This window comes from Petromyzon marinus, chromosome 68 (genome assembly GCF_048934315.1).
Source record: "Petromyzon marinus isolate PM22_M1 ecotype Great Lakes invasive population chromosome 68, UKy_Petmar_22M1.pri1.0, whole genome shotgun sequence".
Taxonomy (NCBI): Eukaryota; Metazoa; Chordata; class Hyperoartia; order Petromyzontiformes; family Petromyzontidae; genus Petromyzon; species Petromyzon marinus.
Genome location: NC_133734.1, coordinates 8,799,457 through 8,827,456, shown reverse-complemented (window position 1 = coordinate 8,827,456; position 28,000 = coordinate 8,799,457). Strand labels below are relative to the sequence as shown.

General features: G+C 49.5%; 1 protein-coding gene and 1 long non-coding RNA gene across 2 annotated transcripts; one reads left to right on the top strand and one right to left on the bottom strand.

Annotated features, from left to right (window-relative positions):
* Nucleotides 1–28,000, top strand: LOC116956858 (E3 ubiquitin/ISG15 ligase TRIM25-like). The gene is made up of 6 exons (XM_032978707.2): nt 1–633; nt 1,108–1,203; nt 7,583–7,816; nt 10,230–10,252; nt 13,004–13,107; nt 26,130–28,000. Exons 1-6 carry the CDS (start codon nt 76–78, stop codon nt 26,678–26,680), a joined length of 1,566 nt encoding a protein of 521 aa, XP_032834598.2. The 5' UTR covers nt 1–75; the 3' UTR covers nt 26,681–28,000.
* On the bottom strand, nt 16,327–24,680 carry LOC142906653 (uncharacterized). Its single transcript, XR_012930433.1, has 4 exons — nt 24,237–24,680; nt 20,923–21,028; nt 19,208–19,275; nt 16,327–17,190 (listed from the first exon to the last, which is right to left on the bottom strand). It is a non-coding gene; the product is annotated as an uncharacterized LOC142906653 (long non-coding RNA).

The window sequence follows — 28,000 nt, the reverse complement described above, 5'->3', positions numbered from 1 at the left end:
TTTGTGAGCTGCTGCTGCCGCTGCGATAGCTCCTGAGCCGCGGCGAGCGACTGAGTCCGAGTGAAGTTATGGGCCATGGCGAGCGCGTCTCCCAGTGATTGTGTAGACAGTGAGCTGAGCTGCCCCATCTGCCTGGGCACGTTTGAGTGCCCCTCCACGCTGAGCTGCGGACACTCGTTCTGCCTCCGGTGTCTGGACGGTGCCTGGGAGAGAGCGAGTAGCTTCAGCTGCCCGCAGTGCCGAGCGACCTTCCCTGAGCGACCCCAGCTGAAGAGGAACGTGGCGCTCGCAAACCTGGTGGAGCAGCTCAGAGTTGGAGAGAGGATGGCCGCAGTTGTCTTCTGTGACGGCTGTGATGATGGGGAGACTCCTGCAGTGAAGACCTGCCTGAGGTGTGAGACTTCCTTCTGTGAGTCCCACCTGAAGCCTCACATGAATAACCCGAGATTGATGGACCACGTCCTGGTGGCTCCCATTGTCAGCCTGGAGGAAAGAAGATGCAAAAAGCATAAACAGGAGCTTATGTTCTACTGCAAGCAGGACGCGAGCCTGGTGTGCATGGCCTGTACCATTACCGGAGAACATAGAGGGCATGATGTCGATACGCTGGAGGATGAGCATGAGACACGGAAGGTGAGTACCTCAGGGTGTGAAAATGGGATCGCTTCAGTTCAAGGTCGCCATTCATGTTTTGGCAGGGAAAGGAAGGGACAGGAGTTTGAGTATAAGGAGGAGGAGGGTGGTTCGACGTTTTTTTGGGTGAGCCGTGCTGGAGGAAGTCCGTGAATGGACGTTGCACGTGAAGTGAAGAGCCGTTGTGTTGAACGATCGTGTCCCTGTCTCCTGCTGTGGCCTCTACAACACCAGGACACGAGCTGACAAATTCGCGACTTCCACATCGCATTAAATTAAACATCAGGAAATTATTATTCTCTCTTCACTGCGCCTTCTTGCTTACAGACTGCTAAGTCAGTCCAGGCTGACTCCCTGAGCACTCTTCTGGTGGGCAATTATAGAGCTGTCACTGTGGTGAGTTCCGTGTGGAGTGGGGCTGAGAGAGAGCCGCTCAAGGAGTGGAGTCCCCTCTGGTGACTTTGTTTCTTACAGAGGAGAGTCGGAGAAGAGACGCGAGCGGTGGATGAGAAGAGGAAGAAAGCTGAGGCATCCGTGGGACAGATGAAGTCCACTCGCAAGGACGTGCAGGTACGACGTGTGGGTACTGTGACCTCGTGGTCTCCACCCTGCGTGAAGTATGTGACTCTATGAGGACAACTCCGTAGATTCAAGTGAGCCTTTAGTATAATTGGAAATAGCAATACATGATGTATATTGCTGCTTGAATGTGGATTTTTAAATGCAACGTTTATAACAAACAAGTTAATTTTTAGTACCACTGCAAAGATGTGTACGGGATAACTCGAATTACTTTCTATGGGTTTGATCAAATAAGAGTGCATTGGATTAAAAACTAAAACTTACAAGTAAAGATTGTGATAAAATATAATAGAAAATCTTAGCTCTTTAATTCTAGAACACAAGAGATGACTTGAAGAGATATGATAGGGAACGCCGGGAAAACTATTTCATCACACACGCAAGTATAAAATAGACAATGCATACGTAATGAAATGTTAAAACTTGTTTTACTTGCATTTCAGTTGGCATTCATTGTGATGTATTAATGACTGAATATTGGTGTTGTGCGTATAAGGCAGGGGTGGGGAATGTCCAGCCTGCGGGCCGTATAAGGCTCGCGAAATCATTTGGCAGTTCTAGCTATCACATTAGAGGTGAGTTAATTAAATGTTTGACGAAATACAACAGGCTAATCTTTAAGTTGATACTTTTGTATGGCCCGCGAATGATGTTATAAATTTCCAAATGGCCCTTGGCAGAAAAAAGGTTCCCCACCCCTGGTATAAGGCAACTGATAGTTATGCAATTGCGTGTACTTTTAATATTTCTGCAAGGAATGGGTTTGAGCCTATTTGTTATCAACTGTATGGATTTACATTCTAACTAAATATATGACCTAGAATAGGGCATATCCTGATATAGAGAACTGGACGCCTTTGACCAGTGTAGCTTGCGACGGAGACTTCACATTCACTCTGCGAATGTATCTCAAATACTGGACTCCATCGATGAACAGCGTGACAGTCGCTGTCTGAAGCAGTCACAGCCAGGAGGATCTGCCCTCGTGGACACATTGCAGGGCTGACACGTTGGATGATCCCACCAGAGCACTGTGTGCAATCATTAACGGCCTTGCTCGGGATTGGAGGTAGCCCAGGGGCAGGCTGAGGCTGACCTGGACGCGCACGATTGAGGCCGATCTCAGGCATCCTAATCTAGGCGGCCTGCACTCGGCATGGTGTGGAACCCAGGACAGAGTTGCCTGGCGATGTGTTATGAGCATTGCTACACCCCGGCCTGCTAATGATTGATTTGTATCCTCTATCAAGTCACCTTGTGATGGTAATAATGCTTTACGCAAGTATAACACTTGGGCTTTTGCGACTAACATTATCCAAAATAGAGTTATTTTCAGAGTTAGATCGCGACAATATGAATGTGTCATTAAACTCACTAACCACCCAACATAGCCAATTATTAAGGTTTGTCATGTAAACAAAACATGCCAATTAGTTACTAGTTCAGCAAACCGGTATGTTGGACAGTAAACCCACAACATTTACAATTCAAGTATGACATTTCACCGGTAGTTACAACCAGCTTCATCAGGCCATAGCCAGAATTGTTCTTAAATAGATAATTAAATGTGATGTCATCACTTGTGAGCCAATCAGGTGCGAAGACCAGGAGATGGAGGAGGGGTTCATGTATTTATATAAATTACAATTGATATATATTATTGGTTGGGTTATACACAGTTAATCAACACACACGATGTACATCATGTATGTACATTATGCATTTGTAGTGTCAATGATTCTGAGACAAGGTTCGTAGGAGGCACCTTTTGTTTATCAACTTTCACGGTCTTGTCCACACAGTCTCCACAGTTGCTTAGCCTATCCTGTACACAACACTAACGGTCAAACACTGACCGTGCCGACTGAGCAAACAACTTTGAGCAGCGCAATATCTAGTGAAGACGGCAGTGACGACGGCAATGAGATGACAGCAACGACGAGACAAGTCCACTCCCAGAACCGGCAGCCCCGAGACCCCGCTCTCGGCTCCTTTGATGCTCCCAGAGCGGCCTGGCTCCACCCTGACTGCACCACTCTTCTCGAACCTGCTAGCAGGTTCCAGATGCCTCCAGATGGGGTCCTCCATGACCCTTGCCCGAGTTCCTCCTCTCTGCCAACACACCGTGCACACCCTCATCGGCGTGTGTACTGTTTGTCAACCACAGTTTCTGCCACTGTCCACCAGCTGGCACTATTATGCTACACATGTACTAAAATAACTCTTATGGATAATTTACAACCTTTGTTAAACCAATGTAACATTGAGGCCTTGCCACAACCGTCAGGCTAGCAGATTGCTTAACAATACTTTACCATGCTGGTCAATGTGGGTTGGTGAAGACAGCCCAGCATCCATTCATAAATTACTCACCACACAGTTTGATGACCACCACACCACCACTGCCCTACCTGGTGATCATCATGACGATCCATGGGCAGATAGCCCGTAGTAGGTGTCTACTGCCCATGTCGTCATTGGTTTCCACTTTCCTGTCTCTGTCTTGTGCCAATATGCTCTAGTATTGCCACATCTTACTGGTACCAATCTTAATGTCGTCAATCCATTCTCTGTGAGGTCTCACTCTCTTTCCGGTTCCTTCCATATTTTTGAACAACAACATACTTTTCATTTGCCTGCTGTTTTCCATACTACATATGTGTAGTGCCAGTTTCCATCTCATCACTGCTGCATCATATCTTCTTCTGGGTGCCATATTTTTCTTACTTATACGTTGGTCACTCTTTGGGTTCAGCTTAGATGCAGTATCCTTCGATAGCAATACATTTCGAGTACCAATATCTTATGTCTGTCAGTATTTTTTAACGTCCAAGTCTCGCAAGCATGCAAAGCTGTCCTGAACACGCATGTTCTTAAGATGTTCAGTTTGTTCTTGTAGCTGATTTTCTTGCTTCTCCAGATGTTATTAAATCCTGCCATTAATCATTTTGCCTTTGCGATTCTCGCTCTTATTGCATCTTTAGTGCAGTAATTGTCCCATGTCAGTAGACGTCCCAAGGAATACAAATTCCTTTACATTCACAATCCTGCTGCTTTGTATTATTGCTTCTCTCTCAATGTATTCCTTTCTGAACAGCATTGTCTTTGTCTTTTCCACGTTAAGCCTCAGTCCTGCATCCTTTCCTAACGTATAGAGCATATGAACACTTTACTGCAAGGCTATGCAGCTTATTTTCCATTGGATCTATGTCGTCCACGAATCTTTATTGTCTCCTTGCACATATATATCCTTTGCTATTGTCCTGAATGGCATTTATCACTCTTTATAAGTGTAGTGTCATAGGTCTCTTCTTCCTTCTTGTTGGAGGCTTCTGTGTGTGTGCGGGTGGCTTGCGTCGCACACACTCAGTCAGATAGTCGCAGGAGGCACCGTCCTCCCCTTTTATTGGTGTTGTGTTCAGGCCACCAACTCCGGCCCCCTCTCTCATGACCATGCTGCCATACGACCCGGCCGAGACACGACCCAGCCGCATTGCACCGATGGCGTCGATCGAGACAGCCAACTACTGTCCGGCCGCACAATTCCCAGGTAAAGGCGGTAGCGACAAAGGTGACGAGGAAGAGACAAGTCCACTTCCAGAACCGGCAGCCTGGAGCTCTCGCTCTCTGCTGCTTATATGCCCCAGTTCCTCCACCCAACCGGCACATACGCATGTATGCTCAACAGCGTGTGTGATAACGGCCCACCTACAGTTGCAACTGCTGTACAAGAGTCAGCACTATTTCACACTACTATTAGAGGTAAAGGGAATATAGCAACACCAGTTGCGTCAACAGGAATACCAGCAAAACTATTAGCTGGAGGCTGATCTGCTCATTCAGTCTCTAAAATCCCTTTGAAAATAACTGCAACATTGACTTGCAATATAAAGCCAAACACGAAGCTGCAAATCTATTCCAATTGAAACTAATTGTCTGGGATGAAGCACACACGTATGCCAGGCTGTTGATAGATTATTGGGTGATCGAACCGTTAAATGTAAACAATTTGGAGAATTACAGGTGCTGAAGCTGAAACAGAATTTGCGAGCTCTGGAAAGTGAAAAGGAACTTGTGGAATAGCTCCTGGATGTTGTTGGTGGAAAAACAGACGATACAGCAACATTACCTTCACAATGCTATCCAGAAAATCAAGATACATTTGCGCAACTATACGGTGACATTTACTTTTCTACGATTACTCCTGAACAGCTTAAATGAAGCGCAATACTGAGTGTTACAAACGCAGACTTTTTTATCTCAACAATGGAGTTGAGTGCTTTTCCAGTGCGTGGATACGATTGTGAGTGATGATACTGCTGATCAACTTGCATTCCCGTAAGAATTGTTAAAGTCTTACTCCAACCGAAATGCCTCCTCATGAACTGAAACTTAAAGCAGGAGTCGTTATCATGCTCCTTAGACACCTAATGTCATTGTGAAGACTACGTAATGGTACAAGACTTACTCTTACTCAAATACAAACTTACATAATCGAAGCAAATATAATCTTGTGGAGCAACCTCCGACAGGGTACTTATTCCAAGAATCCCACTAATTCCATTCGAAACAAATTTAACATTCAGTTTCAAACGCTAACAATTCCCCATACGATTGGCTTTTTCAATTACAATGAATAAGTCACAATGTCAAACGTTTGATAAAAAATGCATTTACTTACCTAAGTCTGTTTTTAGTCAAGGACAATTATATCTTGCTCGATCAAGAGTCATATCGTGTGATTCACTTCATCTAGTGTCGGAAAATGACCCAGCATATGGCAATTGTTGAAAAATATGAATAACAAAAATATGTGAATGTTTCATTAAGATCTGCTAGATCAGTGAATGTTTCACCGGGTACAGGTAGTCTCATATAAAGCGCTTACAAGTGGGAACACGCAGCGGTGCTGGCCGAGCAAACGTACCCACCCTCAATCATTCGCTCAGCCAATGAGAACGACGCATGCTGAGCCAACCAGACCCCACCCCCCGTGATTAGCTTATCACGATTTTTATTACATTTTTAAAACAATCGATTTTGTTTTTTTAAATGTTAGCGAGGTGAGAACTCACTCGACCATGATAGAGGTCTAAGAAACCTCACCACAGAAATGTAGACTGAGGTCACCGCTAAGTTCACGGAGGTCCTGGACATCTTCTCTGAGAATGACCCCAGACTGGGAGCTCTGCAGATCCTACCACCTCATCTCCCACTGCTGCCATGGTAGCAGGAGTACAGTATTATGCACAGCATGTCATACTTAATGCGGTTATTATAATTATTTTTTATTCATTAAATAATGTTTACCATCTGTATTATTGGTGCTTTTACTGATACCCCAATGAAGCCCTCGTATATTGGTCATCTGAAAGCAATAACGCTGATGGGAACACATCCTCATATATACAACAGTACAATTACCCATTTCGGTGCTGATTCGATAAGCGCTCACTTCTTCATGAAGCATGCTGAGCATTTAGCGAGGTCTGCCAGTACTGATAAAGTAACGCAGTCCCAAAATATCATGGGGCAAATAGATTGTATACAAAATACTTTTATTGATGATGTGCAGAGACAAATCTATGAAGAAGGTGAATCGTGTGCTTATCTGTTTTGGTAAATTATTTACAGATCCTCACCAATACACTTCTGGATGAAGGTTTACGCAACATCGTGTTGATCATTGAGGCTATTTGGCCATACTTAGTTGCGTGGGTCAGTGCAGGTTGGTGAAGGTAGAGTCCAGCACTGGTTCATATCTCAATCATTATGCAGCCCGCTAATCGTGTTGGAGGCTGGGGAGGGATTCCAGCCTAGGCTGAGAGGTAAGGGCACTCCAGTAACGTGGGGTAGTATCAGCAAGGAGGAAGAACGCGTCGCAAAACCTAGTTTTAACATATGGTCATTTTAGAGAGAACAGGGAGGAAACTTATTGAGTTTGTGACTGGCAATTTGTGGAGTTAGGAGGTCCTTACATACTTGGCGGATTTCTTTATAAGGAATCTTAGGATGAAGACAGCCCAGTGGTATAATGGAACAAGAGGCTAGGCAGTCAATGATTTCACAGGAGTCAAAGATGGTGAGGATGGCGGCTTGGACGATATCAAGATGGAGCCGAGGTGAGACAATGTGTTTATTTACATAGAAGATTTTGTTTATTAAATCTTACTGACGATATGATCAATGTGAAGGGCAAGATAGCACCTAGATACCTAAAGTTATCGACTTGGTCAATGGGATGTGAGTCCAAAGACATCACGTGGAGGCAGGGAAAAATTGTTTTGGAGTAACAGGAAAACAATGTGACTTTGGTCTTAACAGCATGGAATATAATTTTATAGAACTCATCGCATGCCCCTTGCAGGATTCCATGGTCCAGACCAAGGCACGCATCTCAGGCGAGTTCACCCGCATGAGGGCGATGCTGGATGAGGACGAGAGGGCAGCTCTGGATCACGTGGACATGAAGGGGCGCGAGCTGCTGTCCCGGATTGAGGAGAACATCGCTCATTATGAGCGCGAGATCAGCGAGCTCCAGGCAGCAGCCACGCGCCTGCGCGCTCTGCAGGAGGAGAGGGACTCGCTCACGTTCCTGCAGGTGGAGCGCTTGCTGAGCCAGGGCGAGTGCCCCAGTTCACGTGTTCATTGCGTTTGTAAACGTAGCACATGCGTTGCAACACAAAACACAAGATAACGCCACTTACATTGTCAATACAAAATAGCGCCCATGAGTTCTGAAAATAAATGTAGAGTCAAGTTCACCAACTTGGATTTGTACAGTGAGGGAAAAAAGTATTTGATCCCCTGCTGATTTTGTACGTTTGCCCAATGACAAAGAAATGATCAGTCTATAATTTTAATGGTAGGTTTATTTGAAGAGTGAGAGACAGAATAACAACAACAAAAATCAGAAAAACACATTTCAAAAATGTTATAAATTGACTTAGTACTTGGTGGCAATACCCTTGTTGGCAATCACAGAGTTCAGACGTTTCTTGTAGTTGGCCAACAGGTTTGTACACATCTCAGGAGGGATTTTGTCCCACTCCACTTTGCAGATCTTCTCCAAGTCATTCAGGTATCGAGGCTGACGTTTGGCAACTCGAACCTTCAGCTCCCTCCACAGATTTTCTATGGGATTAAGGTCTGGAGACTGGCTAGGCCACCCTAGGACCTTAATGTGCTTCTTCTTGAGCCACTCCTTTGTTGCCTTGGCCGTGTGTTTTGGGTCATTGTCATGCTGGAATACCCATCCACGACCCATTTTCAATGCCCTGGCTGAGGGAAGGAGGTTCTCACCCAAGATTTGACGGTACATGGCCCCGTCCATCGTCCCTTTGATGCGGTGAAGTTGTCCTGTCCCCTTAGCAGAAAAACACCCCCAAAGCATAATGTTTCCACCTCCATTTTTGATGGTGGGGATGGTGTTCTTGGGGTCATCGGCAGCATTCCTCCTTCTCCAAACACGGCGAGTTGAGTTGATGCCAAAGAGCTCCATTTTGGTCTCATCTGACCACAACACTTTCACCCAGTTGTCTTCTGAATCATTCAGATGTTCATTGGCAAACTTCAGACGGGCATTTATATGTGCTTTCTTGAGCAGGGGGACCTTGCGGGTGCTGCAGGATTTCAGTCCTTCACGGCGAAGTGTGTTACCATTTTTTTTCTTGGTGACTATGGTCCCAGCTGCCTTGAGATCATTGACAAGATCCTCCCGTGTAGTTCTGGGCTGATTCCTCACCGTTCCCATGATCATTGCAACTCCACGAGGTGAGATCTTGCATGGAGCCCCAGGCCGAGGGGGATTGACAGTTCTTTTGTGTTTCTTCCATTTACGAATAATCGCACCAACTGTTGTCACCTTCTGACCAATTTGCTTGACAATGGTCTTGTAGCCCATTCCTGCCTTGTGTAGGTCTACAATCTTGTCCCTGACATCCTTGGAGAGCTCTTAAGTCTTGGCCATGTTGAGGAGTTTGGAATCTGATTGATTGATTGCTTCTGTGGACAGGTGTCTTTTATACAGGTAACAAGCTGAGATTAGCAGCACTCCCTTTAAGAGTGTGCTCCTAATCTCAGCTCGTTACCTGTATAAAAGACACCTGGGATCCAGAAATCTTTCTGATTGAGAGGGGGTCAAATACTTATTTCCCTCATTTCAATGCAAATCAATTTATAACATTTTTGACATGCGTTTTTCTGGATTTTCTTGTTATTCTGTCTCTCACTGTTCAAATAAACCTACCATTAAAATTATAGACTGATCATTTCTGTGTCAGTGGGCAAACGTACAAAATCAGCAGGGGATCAAATACTTTTTCTCTCACTGTATATTGTAATAAAAATATAAACTACCGCTGAATTTCTAAATAATAAAAAAACGATTAACACACAAATCCCTCGAGTTCATTGTCTGGTAATATATGCAGACATTGGCATACAACATTGTAACTGCATCATCCTGTAATGTACATCAGATTGAGGCCACTTGACACTACATTAAAATTATACATTTTACCAAATGTATACCAACCATTAGTAATGCTGAACACGGAAGGACTTTTAACATCAGGAAAGCCAGAACCAGTCATATTTCTGTACTGACTGCTGATGATTCTTCGAAATTTGAAACCAATCCCGAGATTGCCTGCCTCAACAAATGTTAACCCTGCTAAACTATGGACTCTGGTAATGCCACGCTCTGGTTGTAATTCACGCTCGCAGTGGATTATTATTTTGAATGTTGGTTCACAATCACTGCAACTCGATGTCAAGTGCCACGGACGCCTCTTGCCATGACATCGGGTACCGAGTGGCAACAGTTTTAGAGGCCACACCTTGCTGATGAGAATCATTCAGTCCTTACGTGTCCACGGCTTTGTCTTGATTATAACCAACAATACTAGGACACGTGAATGGCTGAGTGCAGCCTCATCAAGTCTACCAATCACCGGGTGGTTAACGTGGCTCGAGGTGAACTAACTCACGCCCCCTGTGTCTGACTCCTGCAGGTTCACCTGAAAGAGACAGACAGGTAAGGAACTCATGAACTCGGACAGATTAACATACGGGGTGACGCCTTGTGTAGAACATGGGCTGAGTAATGATGATGATGTGTGATGATGATGTTGCGTGATGATGTGTGGCATGATGCTGTGTAAGACAAGGGTTGTGTGATGATGTTGTGCTGTGATGCTCTGGGCGATGTTGCCGTTTGTGATGTTCAGGGTAAATGGGCGAGGTTTAGGACTGTGGCTCATGCAGCTGCAATGGCTGCTTTGGGAACGTGGTTCAGACCTCCCCAGAGACCCTGCCTGACAGAGGAGCTGTTCAGGATGGTTGAGAAAAAGCGACAGGCCCACTCTAAACGTCTACAGCATCCCACGTCAGAGAATGAGGAGGCTTACTGCAGCCTTCACTCAGAGGTTCAGAGAGCCGTGAGGCGCTGCAAGGATGGGTGGTGGTCGCGGGTTGCTGAAGAGATGGAGTCTGCCGCAATGGCCCACGATCATAAATCCCTATTTAACTCCATCAAAAAAGTTGCCTGCAGCGCCACACCTATTACCATCATTAGGGGAAAGAACGGTGATCTAATCTCCGACCCCCAGGAACAGGTTTGCAGATTTGCTGAGCATTTCTGTGAGGTCCTGGGGGAGGGGGAATCCCTCAGCCTAGAAAACATCATGGGACAAAGTGAGGATGACCCTGCTGAGGCTGCGGTGCCTCAAATATTGAAGGAGGAAGCCACCCCCTGTGAGTGGCTGGCTGAGGTACCATTCGTTGAGGAAGTAGTGAGGGCGATCCAAAGTCTGAGACCAGGAAAGGCACCGGGCAGAGATGATCTCTCAAGCAAAATGCTGAGGGAGGGTGCCGTTTGTGCGCAGACTGCCCTACATAACATCATAACAACAGTCTGGGCCACTGGACGGGTTCCGCAGGATTGGAAGGATGCCCTGGTGATCCCCCTCTTTAAGAAGGGGGACCGCACATACTGTAACAACTACAGGGGCATCTCACTCCTCAGTGTGCCGGGAAAGGTCCTGGCAAGGATTATTCAACATCACCTTGCTAGGCACGCTGAAGAGAGGCTTAAGGAGCCCCAATGTGGTTTCAGGAAAGGGCGGTCCTGCACAGATGCCATATTTTCTGTCCGCCTGCTACAGCAGAGGTGTAGAGAATTCCCACAAGACCTACATCTCTGCTTTATTGACCTGGTCAAGGCCTATGATACCATCAGAAGGCCTGGACTCTGGGTTCTTCGTGCTTTTGGAGTCCCTGATCCTCTGCTCACGCTCATTAAGGACCTTCATGATGGTGAGCGGGCCCAGGTAAAACTACATGGCCGGGAGTCATAGCCATTCCCTGTACACCTTTGGGTGCGACAGGGATGTCCTCTGGCTCCGACATTATGTAACATCTATTTTGACCACGTAGTTCGTGAAGCCTTCAGTAGCTGTACCGGAGGAATTTCCATCTGGTACAGACCCAATGGGAGCCTGATCAATGCCCGGATGCGGTCAAGGGATGGCTCCCTATTGGTCAACCACGTTATGTATGCCGACGACCTGGTAATTGCGGCTCAATCAGAGGAGGAGTTGGAGGCGCTGCTGCTGAAACTAGAGTGTGCCACTAAGAGGTGTGGCCTTACCATCAGCCCCACCAAAACGAAGCACCTGCCTGGGTATTTTGTACCACCGTGCACTCCACCCCCACAACTCCCAATCGGTGATGGGGCAGTTGTGGAGAGAGTGGAGAGTTTCCCATACCTGGGCAGTGTGCTCATGACCGGCTCCGGTTTAACAGCAGAGGTCTCACTCCGAATCAGTCGAGCGGCATTATCTTTTCATCGGTTGCATAACGCTGTGTGGAAGCTACCTGGTCTGTCGCTCCACACGAAGCTTCGGGTCTTCTCGGCCACAGTCATTCCCTCCCTTCTCTATGCTTGCGAAATGTCGACCCCCCTAATGGAACATCTCCACCGGTTAGAAACATTTAGGCTAGCCTGCCTACGATCAATCCTGGGTTTAACCACCAGCCTGGATTGTGTAAGGAGCTCACAAATCCTCGAAAGATCTGGACAAAGTTCTATCGGTGAGCTCCTCCGGCAGGCAAGGCTGCTTTGGCTGGGCCATGTAGCCCACATGCCCAATCACCACATGCCCAATCACCACATGCCCAAACAGCTTTTGTTCGGCCGGATCGAGGGGGCTAAATGGGCGCGGCACGGGCTAGAGATGAGATGGAGTGACGTGATGTGGAGCTGAGTGGACTTGCCGATGACTGGTACCAGCGGTGTCAAGATCGGCCTCTGTGGAGGAGGCTCGTGAAGGACGCTACTGGGCAGTTGGAGGCAGTCGCCCTCCAACAACAACAGAGGGCGGAGGAGCAACGCTCACAACAACGAGCGGAGCGCGGGTGGCTAACGCACAGCAAGTTGGCACAGTAGGGAGCACAGGTGGTACATCAGCCAGTCATCTCGGTCATTTCAGTCAGTCGACCCGTGGCACCTGGGTCTGCCCCGTGACCTTCCAGCGGGTGTTCGACACTTCACGTGGCCTCAAGGTGCACATAGCCTGGCACAAGCGTCGTGGTGACGTCACCACCACTTAGTGGCGAATGGCGGTTGTTGTTGTTGATAATGGCGTGTGATGATGTTTGATGATCATGTGTGTGGTGATGATGATGTGTGTGATGTGTAGTATGATGCTGTGTATGCTGATGCTGTGTGTGATGATGCTGTGTAAGACACGGGCTGTGTGTGTCACTGCTGGTTCTGATCTCACAGAAGAGACGCTCAGAAGGGAGATCCACCCTCATCTCCCAGGAAAGAAGACATCACCACAATCAGCGCTCTGCAGGGAGCTGTGGTCAACCTGCTGGCGTTCATGTGTGAGTTCCACGGACTCTTGCCAAGTGTGCATGTGTGTTATTGTGCGTGTAATTGTGTCTTGTGTGTATGTTGCGGAGCGGTGGCATAGTGGTTAACGTGCAATAATATGAATCTGGCAACACAAATTCGATTTCCGTTCACAGCCAACACCAGTGACGATTTTCTGAACCGGTCATGGGCTTCCCCTAGGTCGACTCAGCCTCAAATGACTACCTGGTGTAGTGTTTAAAAACTGCCACTAGGGAGACAAAGGCGGTCTGACGTGGTGCTGGCCACCCACCCCCTCATGTTCCATACTGGGCTTAAAGTACCACTCGCTAATAACACTTGCCCCTACAGCATGTTTGGGCTATACGGGGGGTCTTGTAATTGTCTGTTTGTATGCGTATGTGTAGATGAGCGAGAGTGAGTACGGATGTGCAACGATGATGGGATGGTGTGTGCACTGAGCTACAATCATGGTCACCTACACATGATTCACGGCCATGGCTAACATCAGTTGTGAGTGGATTCAGAACCAATTCTGAGCCTCTCTCAGATGAACCCTTGGCTTAAACGAGTACCGGGTACGTCCTGTAAGCATCAGGACTGCGGACACAAAGGCGGCCGCAGGATTCATATCGTTAAATGGGTTTTATCACGAGATCAATGTCAATTTAAAAAATGTTGTGGCTTTGCCCTCCAACACACCGGTGTGCTGTACTATTGACAAATTGGCATGTACTGTTAACGTGACAACCCTTACTAGTTGACTGTGTCGGGTGGTGGCAGGTTTAACGACACATATTTACGCGATCTAACCCAAAAAACCTCTATTATGGGGTATATAAACTTAGGGTTGATTGGTAATGCCCAAGGATCATATATCCAGACTAAGACACGTTTAAGAATCTTAGCTTTCATATCAACAGCCTGATGCTCAGAGAGTCAAACTAAGGCATTTTAGGATTATTAGGTTCCCCAGTTAATGGCTGAGGCTCACAGAGCAAGACTAAGGGATAATCTTGGTTAATCTTGTCTATCACTACACTGTACATGCAAATATCAACATTACTACTGTAATGTATGCCCTAGACAATAATAGATAGCACACACACGAGTATATTTCACTATTACAAGTACTCCATTGATATTACACGTCTGTATTATCCAGTGAGGATGCTGTTGGCCAAAGTAACCATTGTAGCAGATTTATAAATGAGTATAAGTCTTCTCTGTGATGGATGTCATCATCAGACTCGAAAAACTACATCACCGTTGTGATTCATATGGTTCATTGTTAATGCTGTAGGCTCATAACCAGACTAAGGCAGAGTTAGGATTCTCAAGATTCATTTATAATTATTGAGGCTACTCTATCCCAAATGAAGGCACCTTAAGGATTATTGTGGTTCAAGATTAATACCCGAGGCTCACAGAGCCAGACTGGGGTATTACTGTGGCTGACCATGTGTATCACTGCATACATATGTAGTGGATTCTTCGATGACAGAGACGGCGAAGTAGAGGCAACGCTATTTATTTGTAACTCAACACAGGGTAACGTATACGGCTCACACTCGAAGGGGTAACGGCCCCTTCGACCGTTATTATTCAGAGAGACACCCATAGGCTACTTGGCTATCCACCTATGCTCTCGGGTACTCCGCTAAGGGCTCTAAGGGAGGCTACCTGGCCCAGCCAAGGCGCAAGTCTTGACCACCAGCCACACAGACCCGGCTCTTAAAAGGACATCAGCTCCGAGGTTCTGGGGTCACACCGCTGGCTTGCTCTGCCCGGCCCTGAGAAGGGCAGCAGGTCAGAGGAGTTCCAGGGTCTAGCTAGCCAGACTTCAGTCTTCAACTGGGTCTTCTAATTTCGGCTCGGGAACACTGCCCCAACTCTCTCGGGCTCCCGCTTTTTATACAAAGCCCACAGCCCCCAACAGGTAAGCAAAGGGTGCTAGCCGGAAACGATGTGTGTTTGTCCCATAACACCACTACACATACATTACTATTGCCCATCTATTGCAATACCTCTACGTTAACATACAGCACACACACGTTTATAAAGGAGTAGTACATGAGCTCTATTAACCCTACACGTGTGTATTATTGAATGAGGATGCTCTTGCTATGCTGTGTTTGTGTGAGTGTTTTACACAGTGAAGCTATGGCTGAGATTCTGAGGATTCATTATTAGTGCTTGAGGCAGCGTGATACAGACTCAGACACAGCAAGGATTCTTAGGGTTCAGTGTTAATGCCTGAAGCTCTCAGAATCAAAGGCACCTTTAGGATTCTGTGTTAATATTGAGAGGTTTATTAGACAGCCAGACCAAGGCATCACTACACAGGCAACAAGTTAATTACAAAAGAACACGTGTCAATATATACCGATACGTTTATAGAGAAAGAGATCCCTCGTATAGCCTAAATTATCACCCGTGTCGCCATACAAAACTGTTGGGGCAAGTGCTGTTTGCTAGTAGCACCTATGAAGGCCAGCACTGTGGCACACGAGGGGGTCGGGGACCAGCACCACGCCCGGCCCGCCTTTGTCTCCCCAGTGGTGATGTTTACACACCGTCCCAGGAACTCATTTGAGGCCGAGTCGACCTAAGGGAGGCCCATGACCGGTTCACCAACATCAGTGACGATTATTGGAATCGGTCCTGAGTCCCTAGGTCAACTGAGCCTCAAATGAGTACCTGCTGCGATGTGCAAACATCGCCACTGGGGAGACAAAGGCGGGTCGGGCGTGGTGCTGGTCACCGACTCGTGTGCCACAGTGCCGGCCTTCATAGGTGCTACTAGCAAACAGCACAGTCTGTTAAGGCTACATAGACACACAATTTACAAAGATCCCCCATATAGCCTTAACAGACTGTGGGGGCAAGCACAGTTAGTGAGCACCTATGAAGGCCACAACGGTACACGAGGGGATGGGTGGCCAGCACCACGTCCGACCGCCTTTGTCTCCCCAGTGGCGATATTTACAATACACCACACCAAGTACTCATTTGAGGCTGAGTCGACCTAGGGGAGGCCCAGGGCCGGTTCAGATAATCGTCACTGGTGTTTGCCATGAGCGGGAATCGAACCCGTGTCGCTGGGTTCATAGCGCAGCGCGCTAACCGCTACACTATCGCTCTCCACCATAGACACACACACACAGATATACACACACACTCACACACATACATATGTTAAGGTGCAAAAGACGGCACGGAGGCAGGTCTTCTTAGGGGCTTACGCCTATGGTTTATTAGGGGCTTACTCCAGATATTAAACAGGGCTATCATACACCTCCCCAGGGGTAGGGTGCTGGGAATCCTAGCACCCGGACTACTTGGGCTCTTTCCACTGCACCGGCCGAGGGCTAAACCAACATCGGCCAGCCGGGTAACCAGCCACCCTTAGCCTCGTGCTAGGTTACCCTACCCGGGGTCCCGACTTCCACCCTCTCACGTTCCTGGGCTCCCACGACAACCCCGCTCACGTCACGGGTTCCAGCTTAAGTATCCCCGGGGGACATGACGTCATCACATCAGAGGTGAGCGTGACAGGTTGTCATCAACTACTCCTCTACATCACCCCCCCCCCCGTCAAAAAAAATCAGCCGACCCAGCTGCAACCATTATGAGAGCGGAGTCCGGCCACCCGGACAGAAAGATAGCAACAACAACAAACACACATGACATGTCTCAGGTAGCACGGTACCAGGTAAAGTTTAGAGAAAGACACCACCCGGGACGACGCAAAAGTGGCGACAAAGGCTGGAGGCCGATGAAGACGGGCCGCACTTGTGTCACCGAATCCGCACGCCCCTTGAGCGCGTGCGTGACGTCGGCCCACTCCCCCGCGCGGCGTCAGCCGTCAGATTCGGCGGTGTTACAGGCCGATGCCAAGTCCGCCGGCACATTTGTAGGGTGAGGCGCCGCCAGTGGCACAACTGGCGGGAGATCCACCGGTGCACCGAAAGGCAGGCCGCTGCCCTATGCGGCGTCGACCGTCGGAACCGACGGTGTACCGGTGGGAGACAGACCTGCCGCCGGTACATCCACCGGATGGCCCGTCGCCGTCGGCGTCACTGGCGGGGGCTCTGTGGGCACACACAAGGGCAGGGCATCGCTCGCACCATCATGACCCATACGGCCCGGCTTGTCGGACGGATCAATCACCGGCCGCTCCAGAAGTGGGGATGAGTCAGAGAGACCAGGCGGCACCACCCGCTTCAGCCGAGATGGGTGCACAATCCAGTGGCGGCGACCCAACCGAATACGGATACAGTGCGGTCTGCGGAACCTCCACGGCCTCAACAGGGCCCTGCCAAGGATGATGCAATTTAGGGAACCTGCCAACTTGGGGACAGTGCAGCCACGCCTTCTGGCCCCTTTCCCATGGAAGGCCGACAACCTGGTGTTTGGGCAAGCGCTCGGTAGCCGCCTGCCGACTGGTCGAATTATCCAAGGCCACCTGCCGGGCCTCGCGGAACCGGTCGAGCGCGACCCTCATTGGGGCCGGCACCGGAGAGCCCTTCTTTGAAGTCCCCAGGTCCAGCTGGACGTGCATCGGGGGCTCGGGTTACCTTCCGTACATTAGATAAAAAGGGGAGAACCTTGTCGAGGCATGAGGGGCCAACCTATACATGGCCAGAACCCCCGGAATGAACAGGTCCCAGTCCGATTGGGACGTACTCACGTGGTGGCACAGCATGGATGTGAGGGTGCCGTTCAAGCGCTCTACCATCCCGTTGGACTGGGGGTGGTAGGGCGAGGTGATCACAGACCTCCTTGAGCAACCGGGAAGAAAAATTCTGCCCCTGATCAGTCAAGAGCTGTTCCGGCGCACCCTTGTCAAGAACATACCCCTGTACGAACTCCTAAGTGATGGACAAGGCCGATTGGTCCATCAGAGGCCACGCCATAGGCCAACGTATGAGGAACTCCACTCCCACCAAGAGGTACCTGTGGCCCCGTTGGGATGCAGGGAATGGCCCCTGAATGTTGAGCGCCACGAGCGCATTTACACGAGAAACCCGGATGTATTGCAGCGGGGCCCGATCCTGACCAACTGGGGCCTTCCTCCGCGCACAGTCATGGCAACCCTTCAAAATTAGAGCCACATCATCCTCCATACCCAGCCAATAGTAGTCCCGTTTAAGGGTCAGCAAGGTCTTATGGTAACCGAGATGCATACGTTTCTTGTGAATGGCTCAAGGCGAATCTACCTCAAAAGCCAATGGACACAACCACACAATAACGCTCCAACTGGGCATCCCAAGGCATGAGGAGGCCATCATGCATGGTCATCACCAGTGCAGCTGACGGAGCCGAGCTCCAGGCCTTTGACCCAACACGGCATCATAGCCTCAGCAGAGAGGAATCCTCTATCTGCAACTTGGACCGTACCTCCCGGGGGAGTCCCAGGCCAAAATCAACAGCCAATGCCACAACCGGAGGGGGTGCTGCTTCGGCCAATGCAACCAACTGGGCCGCTGAGTCCACTGGGGCCTTGCAGTGGCTAGAACCCGGGGCACAAGCGCACCCACCGTCCGTAGGCAGCCTGGAAAGGCCATCCGCATTACCATGCTGAGTCCCCTTCCTGTGAATGACATCGAAGGGGTACTCCTGGAGCACCTCGAGCCAGCGGGACAGCTGACCCGAGGGCTGGTCAATCCGCAGGGAATATTGCAGGGCCACATGGTGGGTCCGGATGGTAAACCGCCTACCATACAAATAGGGCCTGCACAGCTGGAAGAAAAACACTGTGGCCAGCAGCTCCCTCCGGGTCACACAGTACCGCTGTTCAGTGGGAGACAAAACACGGCTACCATAGGCAATAACCCTCTCAACCCCGTCGCCGACCTGAGCCAGGACAGCCCCAATGCCCGTGTCACTGGCATCGGTGTCGAGGAGGAACGTTTTGGAGAGGTTCGGATACCCCAGGGGCAGCGCATCCACCAAGGCCGTGCGAAGTGCCACAAAAGCGGCTTCCTCCTCTATCCCGCAGCGAAACTTTTGATCTTTGGTGGAGAGTGCGTGCAGTGGTTTTGCAATTGTCGCAAAATCGCGGACGAACAGACGATAGTACGATGCGAAGCCAATGAAGCTACGCACCTCAGCGACAGATGTAGGAGTCGGCGACGTCCGGACACAAGCTGTCTTTTCCGGATCCATGGCAACACCTGACGCACTCACAATGTGTCCCAAATACTTCACCGATGGTTGCAATAAATGACATTTCTGTGGTTTGAACTTCAAGCCCGCGGCCCACACTTTGAGGAACACTGCCTCAAAGCATTGCAAGTGCTCGTCAAACGTACGGCCAAAAACAATAACATCGTCCAAGTAGATTAAACAAGATTCCCACTGCAGCCCCGCCAAGACCATCTCCATGAGATGCTGGAAGGTGGCCGGGGCCGAATGGAGACCCATAGCAAGCCGATTGAATTGGAACAGCCCCTGGGGTGTGCGGAACGCTGTCTTGGGTCTAGAGGCCTCATCCAGCGGCAACTGCAGAAGCCTGAGAGCAAGTCTGGGGTCAAAAAGAACCGCGCACCCGAGAGAGCGTCCAGGGAATCATCATGCGAGGCAATGGATATGCATCAGCCACCGAGATCTTGTTTAATGTACAGCAGAGCAAAGGGGGCACCCCAAGGGCTAGTGGATGGGGATAAAATGTCCGCTGCCAACATCTCGTCACCTACGGAGTGGACATGATCCTTTTTTGCCGGGCTAAAGTGGTACGAATTTAGCCGAACAGGGGTCGAGTTGCCCGTATCTGTGATTGTTCCAGGAGAGTGGTGCGACCGAGATCGAATTTACTCTGGATAAACACATCGGTGAACCTCACGATGAGTTTGTGAAGCCACTGGTGCTCCTCGGAGGATAACGAGACATTCTCGTTACACAACACATCGATCCACAATGCGTCGGTCCTCCCCTTGTGCAACACGCCAGCCACAACCCCTCCAGCCGGCCTAGCGTCGTCGGGAGGGGGGCCCGGGGTAGCGTGCGCTAAAACGGCACCGGCTGGAACGACGATCGGCAAGGGCCCCGAATTTAGGACCTGTAAATAGGGGTCCTGGCCCGCTGGCATGGCCGTCAAGGTGCCTACCTACTCATCCGACCTCGAAAAGTAATTGGAGGGAGACAAGAGGATACTTTCCTGCGGGGAATCCAATTTTAATGGTCTGCACAGCCTGAGGGGTAGTAGGATTTGTCACCCAGGTGGAACCGTCACAGACACCTTAGTCAAGGCCCGCACACTGGTGGCAAGGGGGGACAGTACAGTGGGAGAATGCAGAAAGTGCAACCACCCCCACCCCCCGACGGCATCTCTACACAACCTTGGTCAACAAAAATTTGCACGGGCATTTTGGCCAAAAAGTCGGTCCCCAAGAGACATGGCAGTGCCAAGGTCCTGGAGACAAGAATGGGCCCCACCAATTCAATTTCGCCAATTGTGATCGAAGCGACAATGTGGCCCAAAATGCCAAGGCTTCCGCCATTCGCAGCCACACAAGCTCCTTGAACCGGCCGCAACGGCACAACGCTGCGTGGCAGAAAACCGAAAAATGGACTCGGAAACCATCCATGTCCACCTAGATTTGCACCTCGACCCCTTGCACGTACCCCACCACCGCCGAGGACACGGCAGCGGCCGCCACCACGCGATGCGCAAGCCCATTCCACTGGCGGGTCCGCCTGGGCCACCCGGCAGATGGCCACTAATGTGCAGGGCCCGAGCTGACCCCGTGAGGATGGACCCTAACCCCATTAGATGCGTGAGGTGAGGGGAGCGGTCATGCGATTGATGCGTCGCGACTTGCCTGGTGCCCCAAAGCTGCTGCTGCTGCTGCTGCTGAAGAGCCGGTGGAAGGAGGGGAGGCCTTAGCGAAGGCCCCGGGAGCGTCGCGGCAACATACATCAATAAAACTACACATTAAAATATAGCACATACACACAAATGAGTGCAAATCACTATTACATGAGCTCTATTAATACTACACGTGTGTATAATTGAGTGAACATGCTATTGCTATACTGCGTGTGAGTCTGACACACACACACGCCAGGGCGAAGATGTTTAGGATTCATTCTTAGTGCTTGAGGCAGGGAGATCCAGACACCTTGAGGATTGCCCGTGTAAATTACTATACTATCACACACATGAGTGTACATCACTACACTATCACACACACACACGAGTGTACATCTCTACACTATCACACACACCCAGAGTGTACATCACTACACTATCACGCACACACACACGAGTGTACATCACTACACTATCACACACGAGTGTACATCACTACACTATCACACACACACACGAGTGTACATCACTACACTATCACACACAGGGTACATCACTACACACACAAACGAGTGTACATCACTACACTATCACACAGACACACGAGTGTACATCACTACACTATCACACACACGAGTGTACATCACTACACTATCACACACGAGTGTACATCACTACACTATCACACACACACAAGTGTACATCACTACACTATCACACACACAGTGTACATCACTACACTATCACACACACACACACGAGTGTACATCACTACACAATCACACACACACACACGAGTGTACATCACTACACTATCACACACACACGAGTGTACATCACTACACTATCACACACATAGTGTACATCACTACACTATCACACACACAGTGTCCATCACTACACTATCACACACACACACGAGTGTACATCACTACACAATCACACACACACACACGAGTGTACATCACTACACTATCACACACACACATGAGTGTACATCACTACACAATCACACACACACGAGTGTACATCACTACACTATCACACACACACGAGTGTACAGCACTACACTATCACACACACAGTGTACATCACTACACTATCACACACACACAGTGTACATCACTACACTATCACACACACACGAGTGTACAGCACTACACTATCACACACACAGTGTACATCACTACACTATCACACACACAGTGTACATCACTACACTATCACACACACAGTGTACATCACTACACTATCACACACACAGTATACATCACTACACTATCACACACACACACAGAGTGTACATCACTACACTATCACACACACACAGAGTGTACATCACTACACTATCACACACACACTGTACATCACTACACTATCACACACACAGTGTACATCACTACACTATCACACACACACACGAGTGTACATCACTACACTATCACACACAGGGTACATCACTACACACACAAACGAGTGTACATCACTACACTATCACACAGACACACGAGTGTACATCACTACACTATCACACACACGAGTGTACATCACTACACTATCACACACACACACACGAGTGTACATCACTACACAATCAGAGACACACACGAGTGTACATCACTACACTATCACACACACAGAGTGTACCTCACTACACTATCACACACACACACACGAGTGTACATCACTACACTATCACACACACACACAGTGTACATCATTACACTATCACACACACAAGAGTGTACATCACTACACTATCACGCACACACACGAGTGTACATCACTACACTATCACACATACACACACGAGTGTACATCACTACACTATCACACACACACGAGTGTACATCACTACACTATCACACACACACACACATGAGTGTACATCACTACACTATCACACACACAGTGTGCATCACTACATTATCACACACACACGAGTGTACATCACTACACTATCACACACGAGTGTACATCACTACACTATCACACACACACAAGTGTACATCACTACACTATCACACACACAGTGTACATCACTACACTATCACACACACACACACACACGAGTGTACATCACTACACAATCACACACACACACGAGTGTACATCACTACACTATCACACACACACACGAGTGTACATCACTACACTATCACACACACAGTGTACATCACTACACTATCACACACACAGTGTCCATCACTACACTATCACACACACACACGAGTGTACATCACTACACAATCACACACACACACGAGTGTACATCACTACACTATCACACACACACACGAGTGTACATCACTACACAATCACACACACACGAGTGTACATCACTACACTATCACACACACACGAGTGTACAGCACTACACTATCACACACACAGTGTACATCACTACACTATCACACACACACAGTGTACATCACTACACTATCACACACACAGTGTACATCACTACACTATCACACACACAGTGTACATCACTACACTATCACACACACAGTGTACATCACTACACTATCACACACACAGTGTACATCACTACACTATCACACACACAGTATACATCACTACACTATCACACACACACACAGAGTGTACATCACTACACTATCACACACACACAGAGTGTACATCACTACACTATCACACACACAGTGTACATCACTACACTATCACACACACACAGAGTGTACATCACTACACTATCACACACACACAGTGTACATTACTACACTATCACACACACACGAGTGTACATCACTACAGTATCACACACACACACACAGTGTACAACACTACACTATCACACACAAACGAGTGTACATCACTACACTATCACACACACGAGTGTACATCACTACACTATCACACACACACACGAGTGTACATCACTACACTATCACACACACACAGTGTACACCACTACACTATCACACACACACGAGTATACATCACTACACTATCACACACACACGAGTGTACATCACTACACTATCACACACAGTGTGCATCACTACACTATCACACACACAGAGTGTACATCACTACACTATCACACACACACACGAGTGTACATCACTACACTCTCACACACGCGAGTATACATCACTACACTATCACACACACACAGTGTGCATCACTACACTATCACACACACACAGTGTACATCACTACACTATCACACACACAGTGTACATCACTACACTATCACACACACACAGTGTACATCACTACACTATCACACACACACAGTGTACATCACTACACTATCACACACACACAGAGTGTACATCACTACACTATCACACCCACCTCGTGTGCCGGCCTTCACAGGTGCTCACCAACAGCACTTTCTCCTACAGTCTGTGAAAGGTGACACACGGGAGATGTTTGTGTTTGTTGTACACACACAGAGACGCTATGGCGGTGTTTATATCCACGCTGCTACTGCTGTGATCCACTGCCTCCCACGGGCACTACCGCACAGTAGGGCTGAACGATTAATCGATTCCAAATCGAAATCGAATTTGAAACAATGCGATTAGCAAATCGCAAGGGCTGCGATTTTTTTCGATTTGAAAAGTCCCGTCAGTTTCTAATTGGAATTGTTAAGTGTTTTATTATTATAACTTTTTTTTTATTTAACTTAACAATTGTTATATGTTTGATTGTTCTTTTTAAATTAAAATATTTTAATAAATACACGTTGGAAACAATTAATATCTTTAAAGTTCTCATCCTTGCAATAGAATAGAAAGAGCAGTTCATATCGTGATGGTATCACGTGGTAATGCTCCATCACGTGTTTTAAATCTATTACACAATGAATATCGAACTGAAGCTTGATTTACAATGTTTTTTAATCGCAAATCAAATCGCAATGTCAGAAAAATCGCAATCAGAGATTCTCCCCAAATCGTGCAGCCCTAGCGGACAGAGCGCCCCACCTCCTGGCACCTCGCAAAGCCCCACACGGGCAGCCACCACCACCCTGCCTAGCAGGTGCTACAGGCTGCGGGGTCACGTGGTGGGGCAGTCACCACCCTGCCTAGCAGGTGCTACAGGCTGCGGGGTCACGTGGTGGGGCAGTCACCACCCTGCCTATCAGGTGCTACAGGCTGCGGGGTCACGTGGTGGGACAGTCACCACCCTGCCTAGCAGGTGCTACAGGTTGCGAGGTCACGTGGTGGGGCAGTCACCACCCTGCCTAGCAGGTGCTACAGGCTGCCGGGTCACGTGGTGGGGTAGTCACCACCCTGCCTAGCAGGTGCTACAGGCTGCGGGGTCACGTGGTGGGGCAGTCACCACCCTGCCTAGCAGGTGCTACAGGCTGCGGGGTCACGTGGTGGGGCAGTCACCACCCTGCCTATCAGGTGCTACAGGCTGCGGGGTCACGTGGTGGGACAGTCACCACCCTGCCTAGCAGGTGCTACAGGTTGCGAGGTCACGTGGTGGGGCAGTCACCACCCTGCCTAGCAGGTGCTACAGGCTGCCGGGTCACGTGGTGGGGTAGTCACCACCCTGCCTAGCAGGTGCTACAGGCTGCGGGGTCACGTGGTGGGGCAGTCACCACCCTGCCTAGCAGGTGCTACAGGCTGCGTGGTCACGTGGTGGGGTAGTCACCACCCTGCCTAGCAGGTGCTACAGGCTGTGGGGTCACGTGGTGGGACAGCCACCACCACCCTGCCTAGCAGGTGCTACAGGCTGCGGGGTCACGTGGTGGGACAGTCACCACCCTGCCTAGCAGGTGCTACAGGCTGCGGGGTCACGTGGTGGGGCAGTCACCACCCTGCCTAGCAGGTGCTACAGGCTGCGGGGTCACGTGGTGGGACAGTCACCACCCTGCCTAGCAGGTGCTACAGGCTTCGCGGCTACTTGGCGGGCAGCAGCTGGCAGTGCAGACAAACGCACCGTTGTACTGTACTTCTGTGCTCTCGCCTGCCTTCGCCACCGCACGGTAACCGGCGTGGTGAAGTATGGTCAATATCCCCCACGACCCGCATGGTGCAGGGAGGCCCTCATCTAGCAGCGGATTCACAAAGTGCCCGTTAGATGTCATCACACCGCTAGCTACGCGCTACAACCTTGTGTAACAATGCCCATTACGAATTGCTCTATTGTAGTGTGCGTGCGTGTTAGTGCACGAGTGATATTGTTAAAGTGCTGCTGTTGATACCACGGCTACTGTGATTATCGTTACTGCAGACGGACGCTCACCGACTGTGGACCCAAACTCGGCCCACAACAAACTCCAGATTTCTTCGGACCTCAGGACGGTGACGTGGACCGCTGTCTCCCAGGGTCGCCCCGATCACCCACACCGCTTTGATGCCTGTCCACAAGCCCTGTGCTCAGAGAGCTTCTCGTCGGGTCAGCACTACTGGGAGGTGGACGTGGGGGGTGCGGCGCGGGGCTGTGAGGTTGGAGTCGCGTACGGGACGATCGCACGGAAAGGGAGTGGTGACGAGTGCGGGCTGGGAGAGAACGACTCATCCTGGGTGTTATATAAAGATAACGACAGCTGCTACGTGTGTCATGGTGGTGTAGAGACCTCAGTGCCGGTGAGTGATCCTCCCTGGAGAGTTGGGTGTCACCTGCACTGGGAGGCGGGGCTGCTGTCGTTTTACCGCGCCGACTCCATGGAGCTGCTGCACTCCTTTCACCACTCGTTTAGTCAGCCTCTCTACCCCGCACTGTGTGTGTATGGTGTTGATGGTGACTCAGTGAGGATTCTGGATCTGAGTCGTGCGTCCTGAGAGCAAGGAGTGTGAGCAGCGCAGAGAAACGGGCACAACGCACACTCACGCACACAAAGACAGATCCCCCGTGTAGACGTTACAGACTGTAGGGGCAAGGGCTGATACAGAGCAGCTATGAAGGCCGGCACGGCACTCGAGCGGGTGGGTGGCCAGCAACCCGCCCGGCCGCCTTTGTCACCTCAGGGATGATGCTTACACACCGTACCAGTAACTCATTTGAGGCTGAGTCGACCTAGGGGAGGCCCATGACCGGTTCACCAACACCAGTGACGATTATCGGAATCTGTCCAGGCTCTCCCCTAGGCCGATTGAGCCTCAAATGAGTGCCTGTTTGATGTGCAAACATCGCCACTGGGGAGACAAAGGCGGGTCGGGCGTGGTGCTGGTTACTGACACCCTCGTGTGCCACAGTGCCGGCCTTCATAGGTGCTACTAGCAAACAGCACTTGCCCCTACAGTCTGTTAAGGCTACACGGGGGATAATTTTCTTTGGGTTAGTGGGTTGGTCTGTATGCCTTTGTCTGTGTGTGTGTCTTTGTTACTTTGTCTGTGTGTGTGTGTCTTTGTATTTCTGTTTTGGTGCTGGCCAACCATCCCCTCGTGTGCGAGAGTGCCAGCCTTCACAGGCGCTGCTACTTGCTATGAACAGCCCTTTCCCCAACAGTCTGTTAAGACTACATAGACACAATAGATAAAGACAAAGATCCCTCGTATAGCCTGAACAGACTGTTGGGGCAAGTGCTGTTAGCGAGCACCTATGAAGGCCGGAATGGTACATGAGGGGGTGGGTGGCCAGCACCACGCCCGACAGCCTTTGTCTCCCCATTGGCGATATTTTCTCATCGCACCAGGTACTAATTTTAGGCTGAGTCGACCTAGGGAAGGCCCAGTACGGGTTTACTAAAACCATTGATAGCGAATATCTGAATCTGTCTTGGTTCTCCCGTAGGTCGACTCAGCCTCAAATGAGTACCTGGTGCGATGATAAAATATCGCCCCTGAGAATACAAAGGCGGGTCTCTGCCAGGCGGGTCTCTGCCAGGCTGGCCTACTCACTAACAGCACTTGACCCAACAGTCTGTTAAAGCTACACAGGAGATTTTTGTCTTTAGTGTATAGAGGGGCATGTGCGTAGTGTGGGGTGGAGCGGTGGTGCAGTGGTTAGCGCACTGGTAGGGGAGGGCGGGGAATTCTCTCCACGCTCTCGGCGTTGAGCGGAGTTCCACCGTGGGCGTGCTGGGAACACGCGTCACGTGACGCTACGGGGTGACGCGCGCCATCCCCCTCGCGGTCACTCGCTCGTTGGGAGATAAACCA

What these genes read in the sequence shown, in the direction of transcription:
- LOC116956858 (XM_032978707.2), top strand. Translation starts at nt 76, where the DNA reads ATGGCGAGCGCGTCTCCCAGTGATTGTGTAGACAGTGAGCTGAGCTGC. An exon ending in ACTCGCTCACGTTCCTGCAG is followed by an intron (nt 7,817 to 10,229) that starts GTGGAGCGCTTG and finishes TGACTCCTGCAG; the next exon opens with GTTCACCTGAAAGAGACAGA. An exon ending in CACCTGAAAGAGACAGACAG is followed by an intron (nt 10,253 to 13,003) that starts GTAAGGAACTCA and finishes CTGATCTCACAG; the next exon opens with AAGAGACGCTCAGAAGGGAG.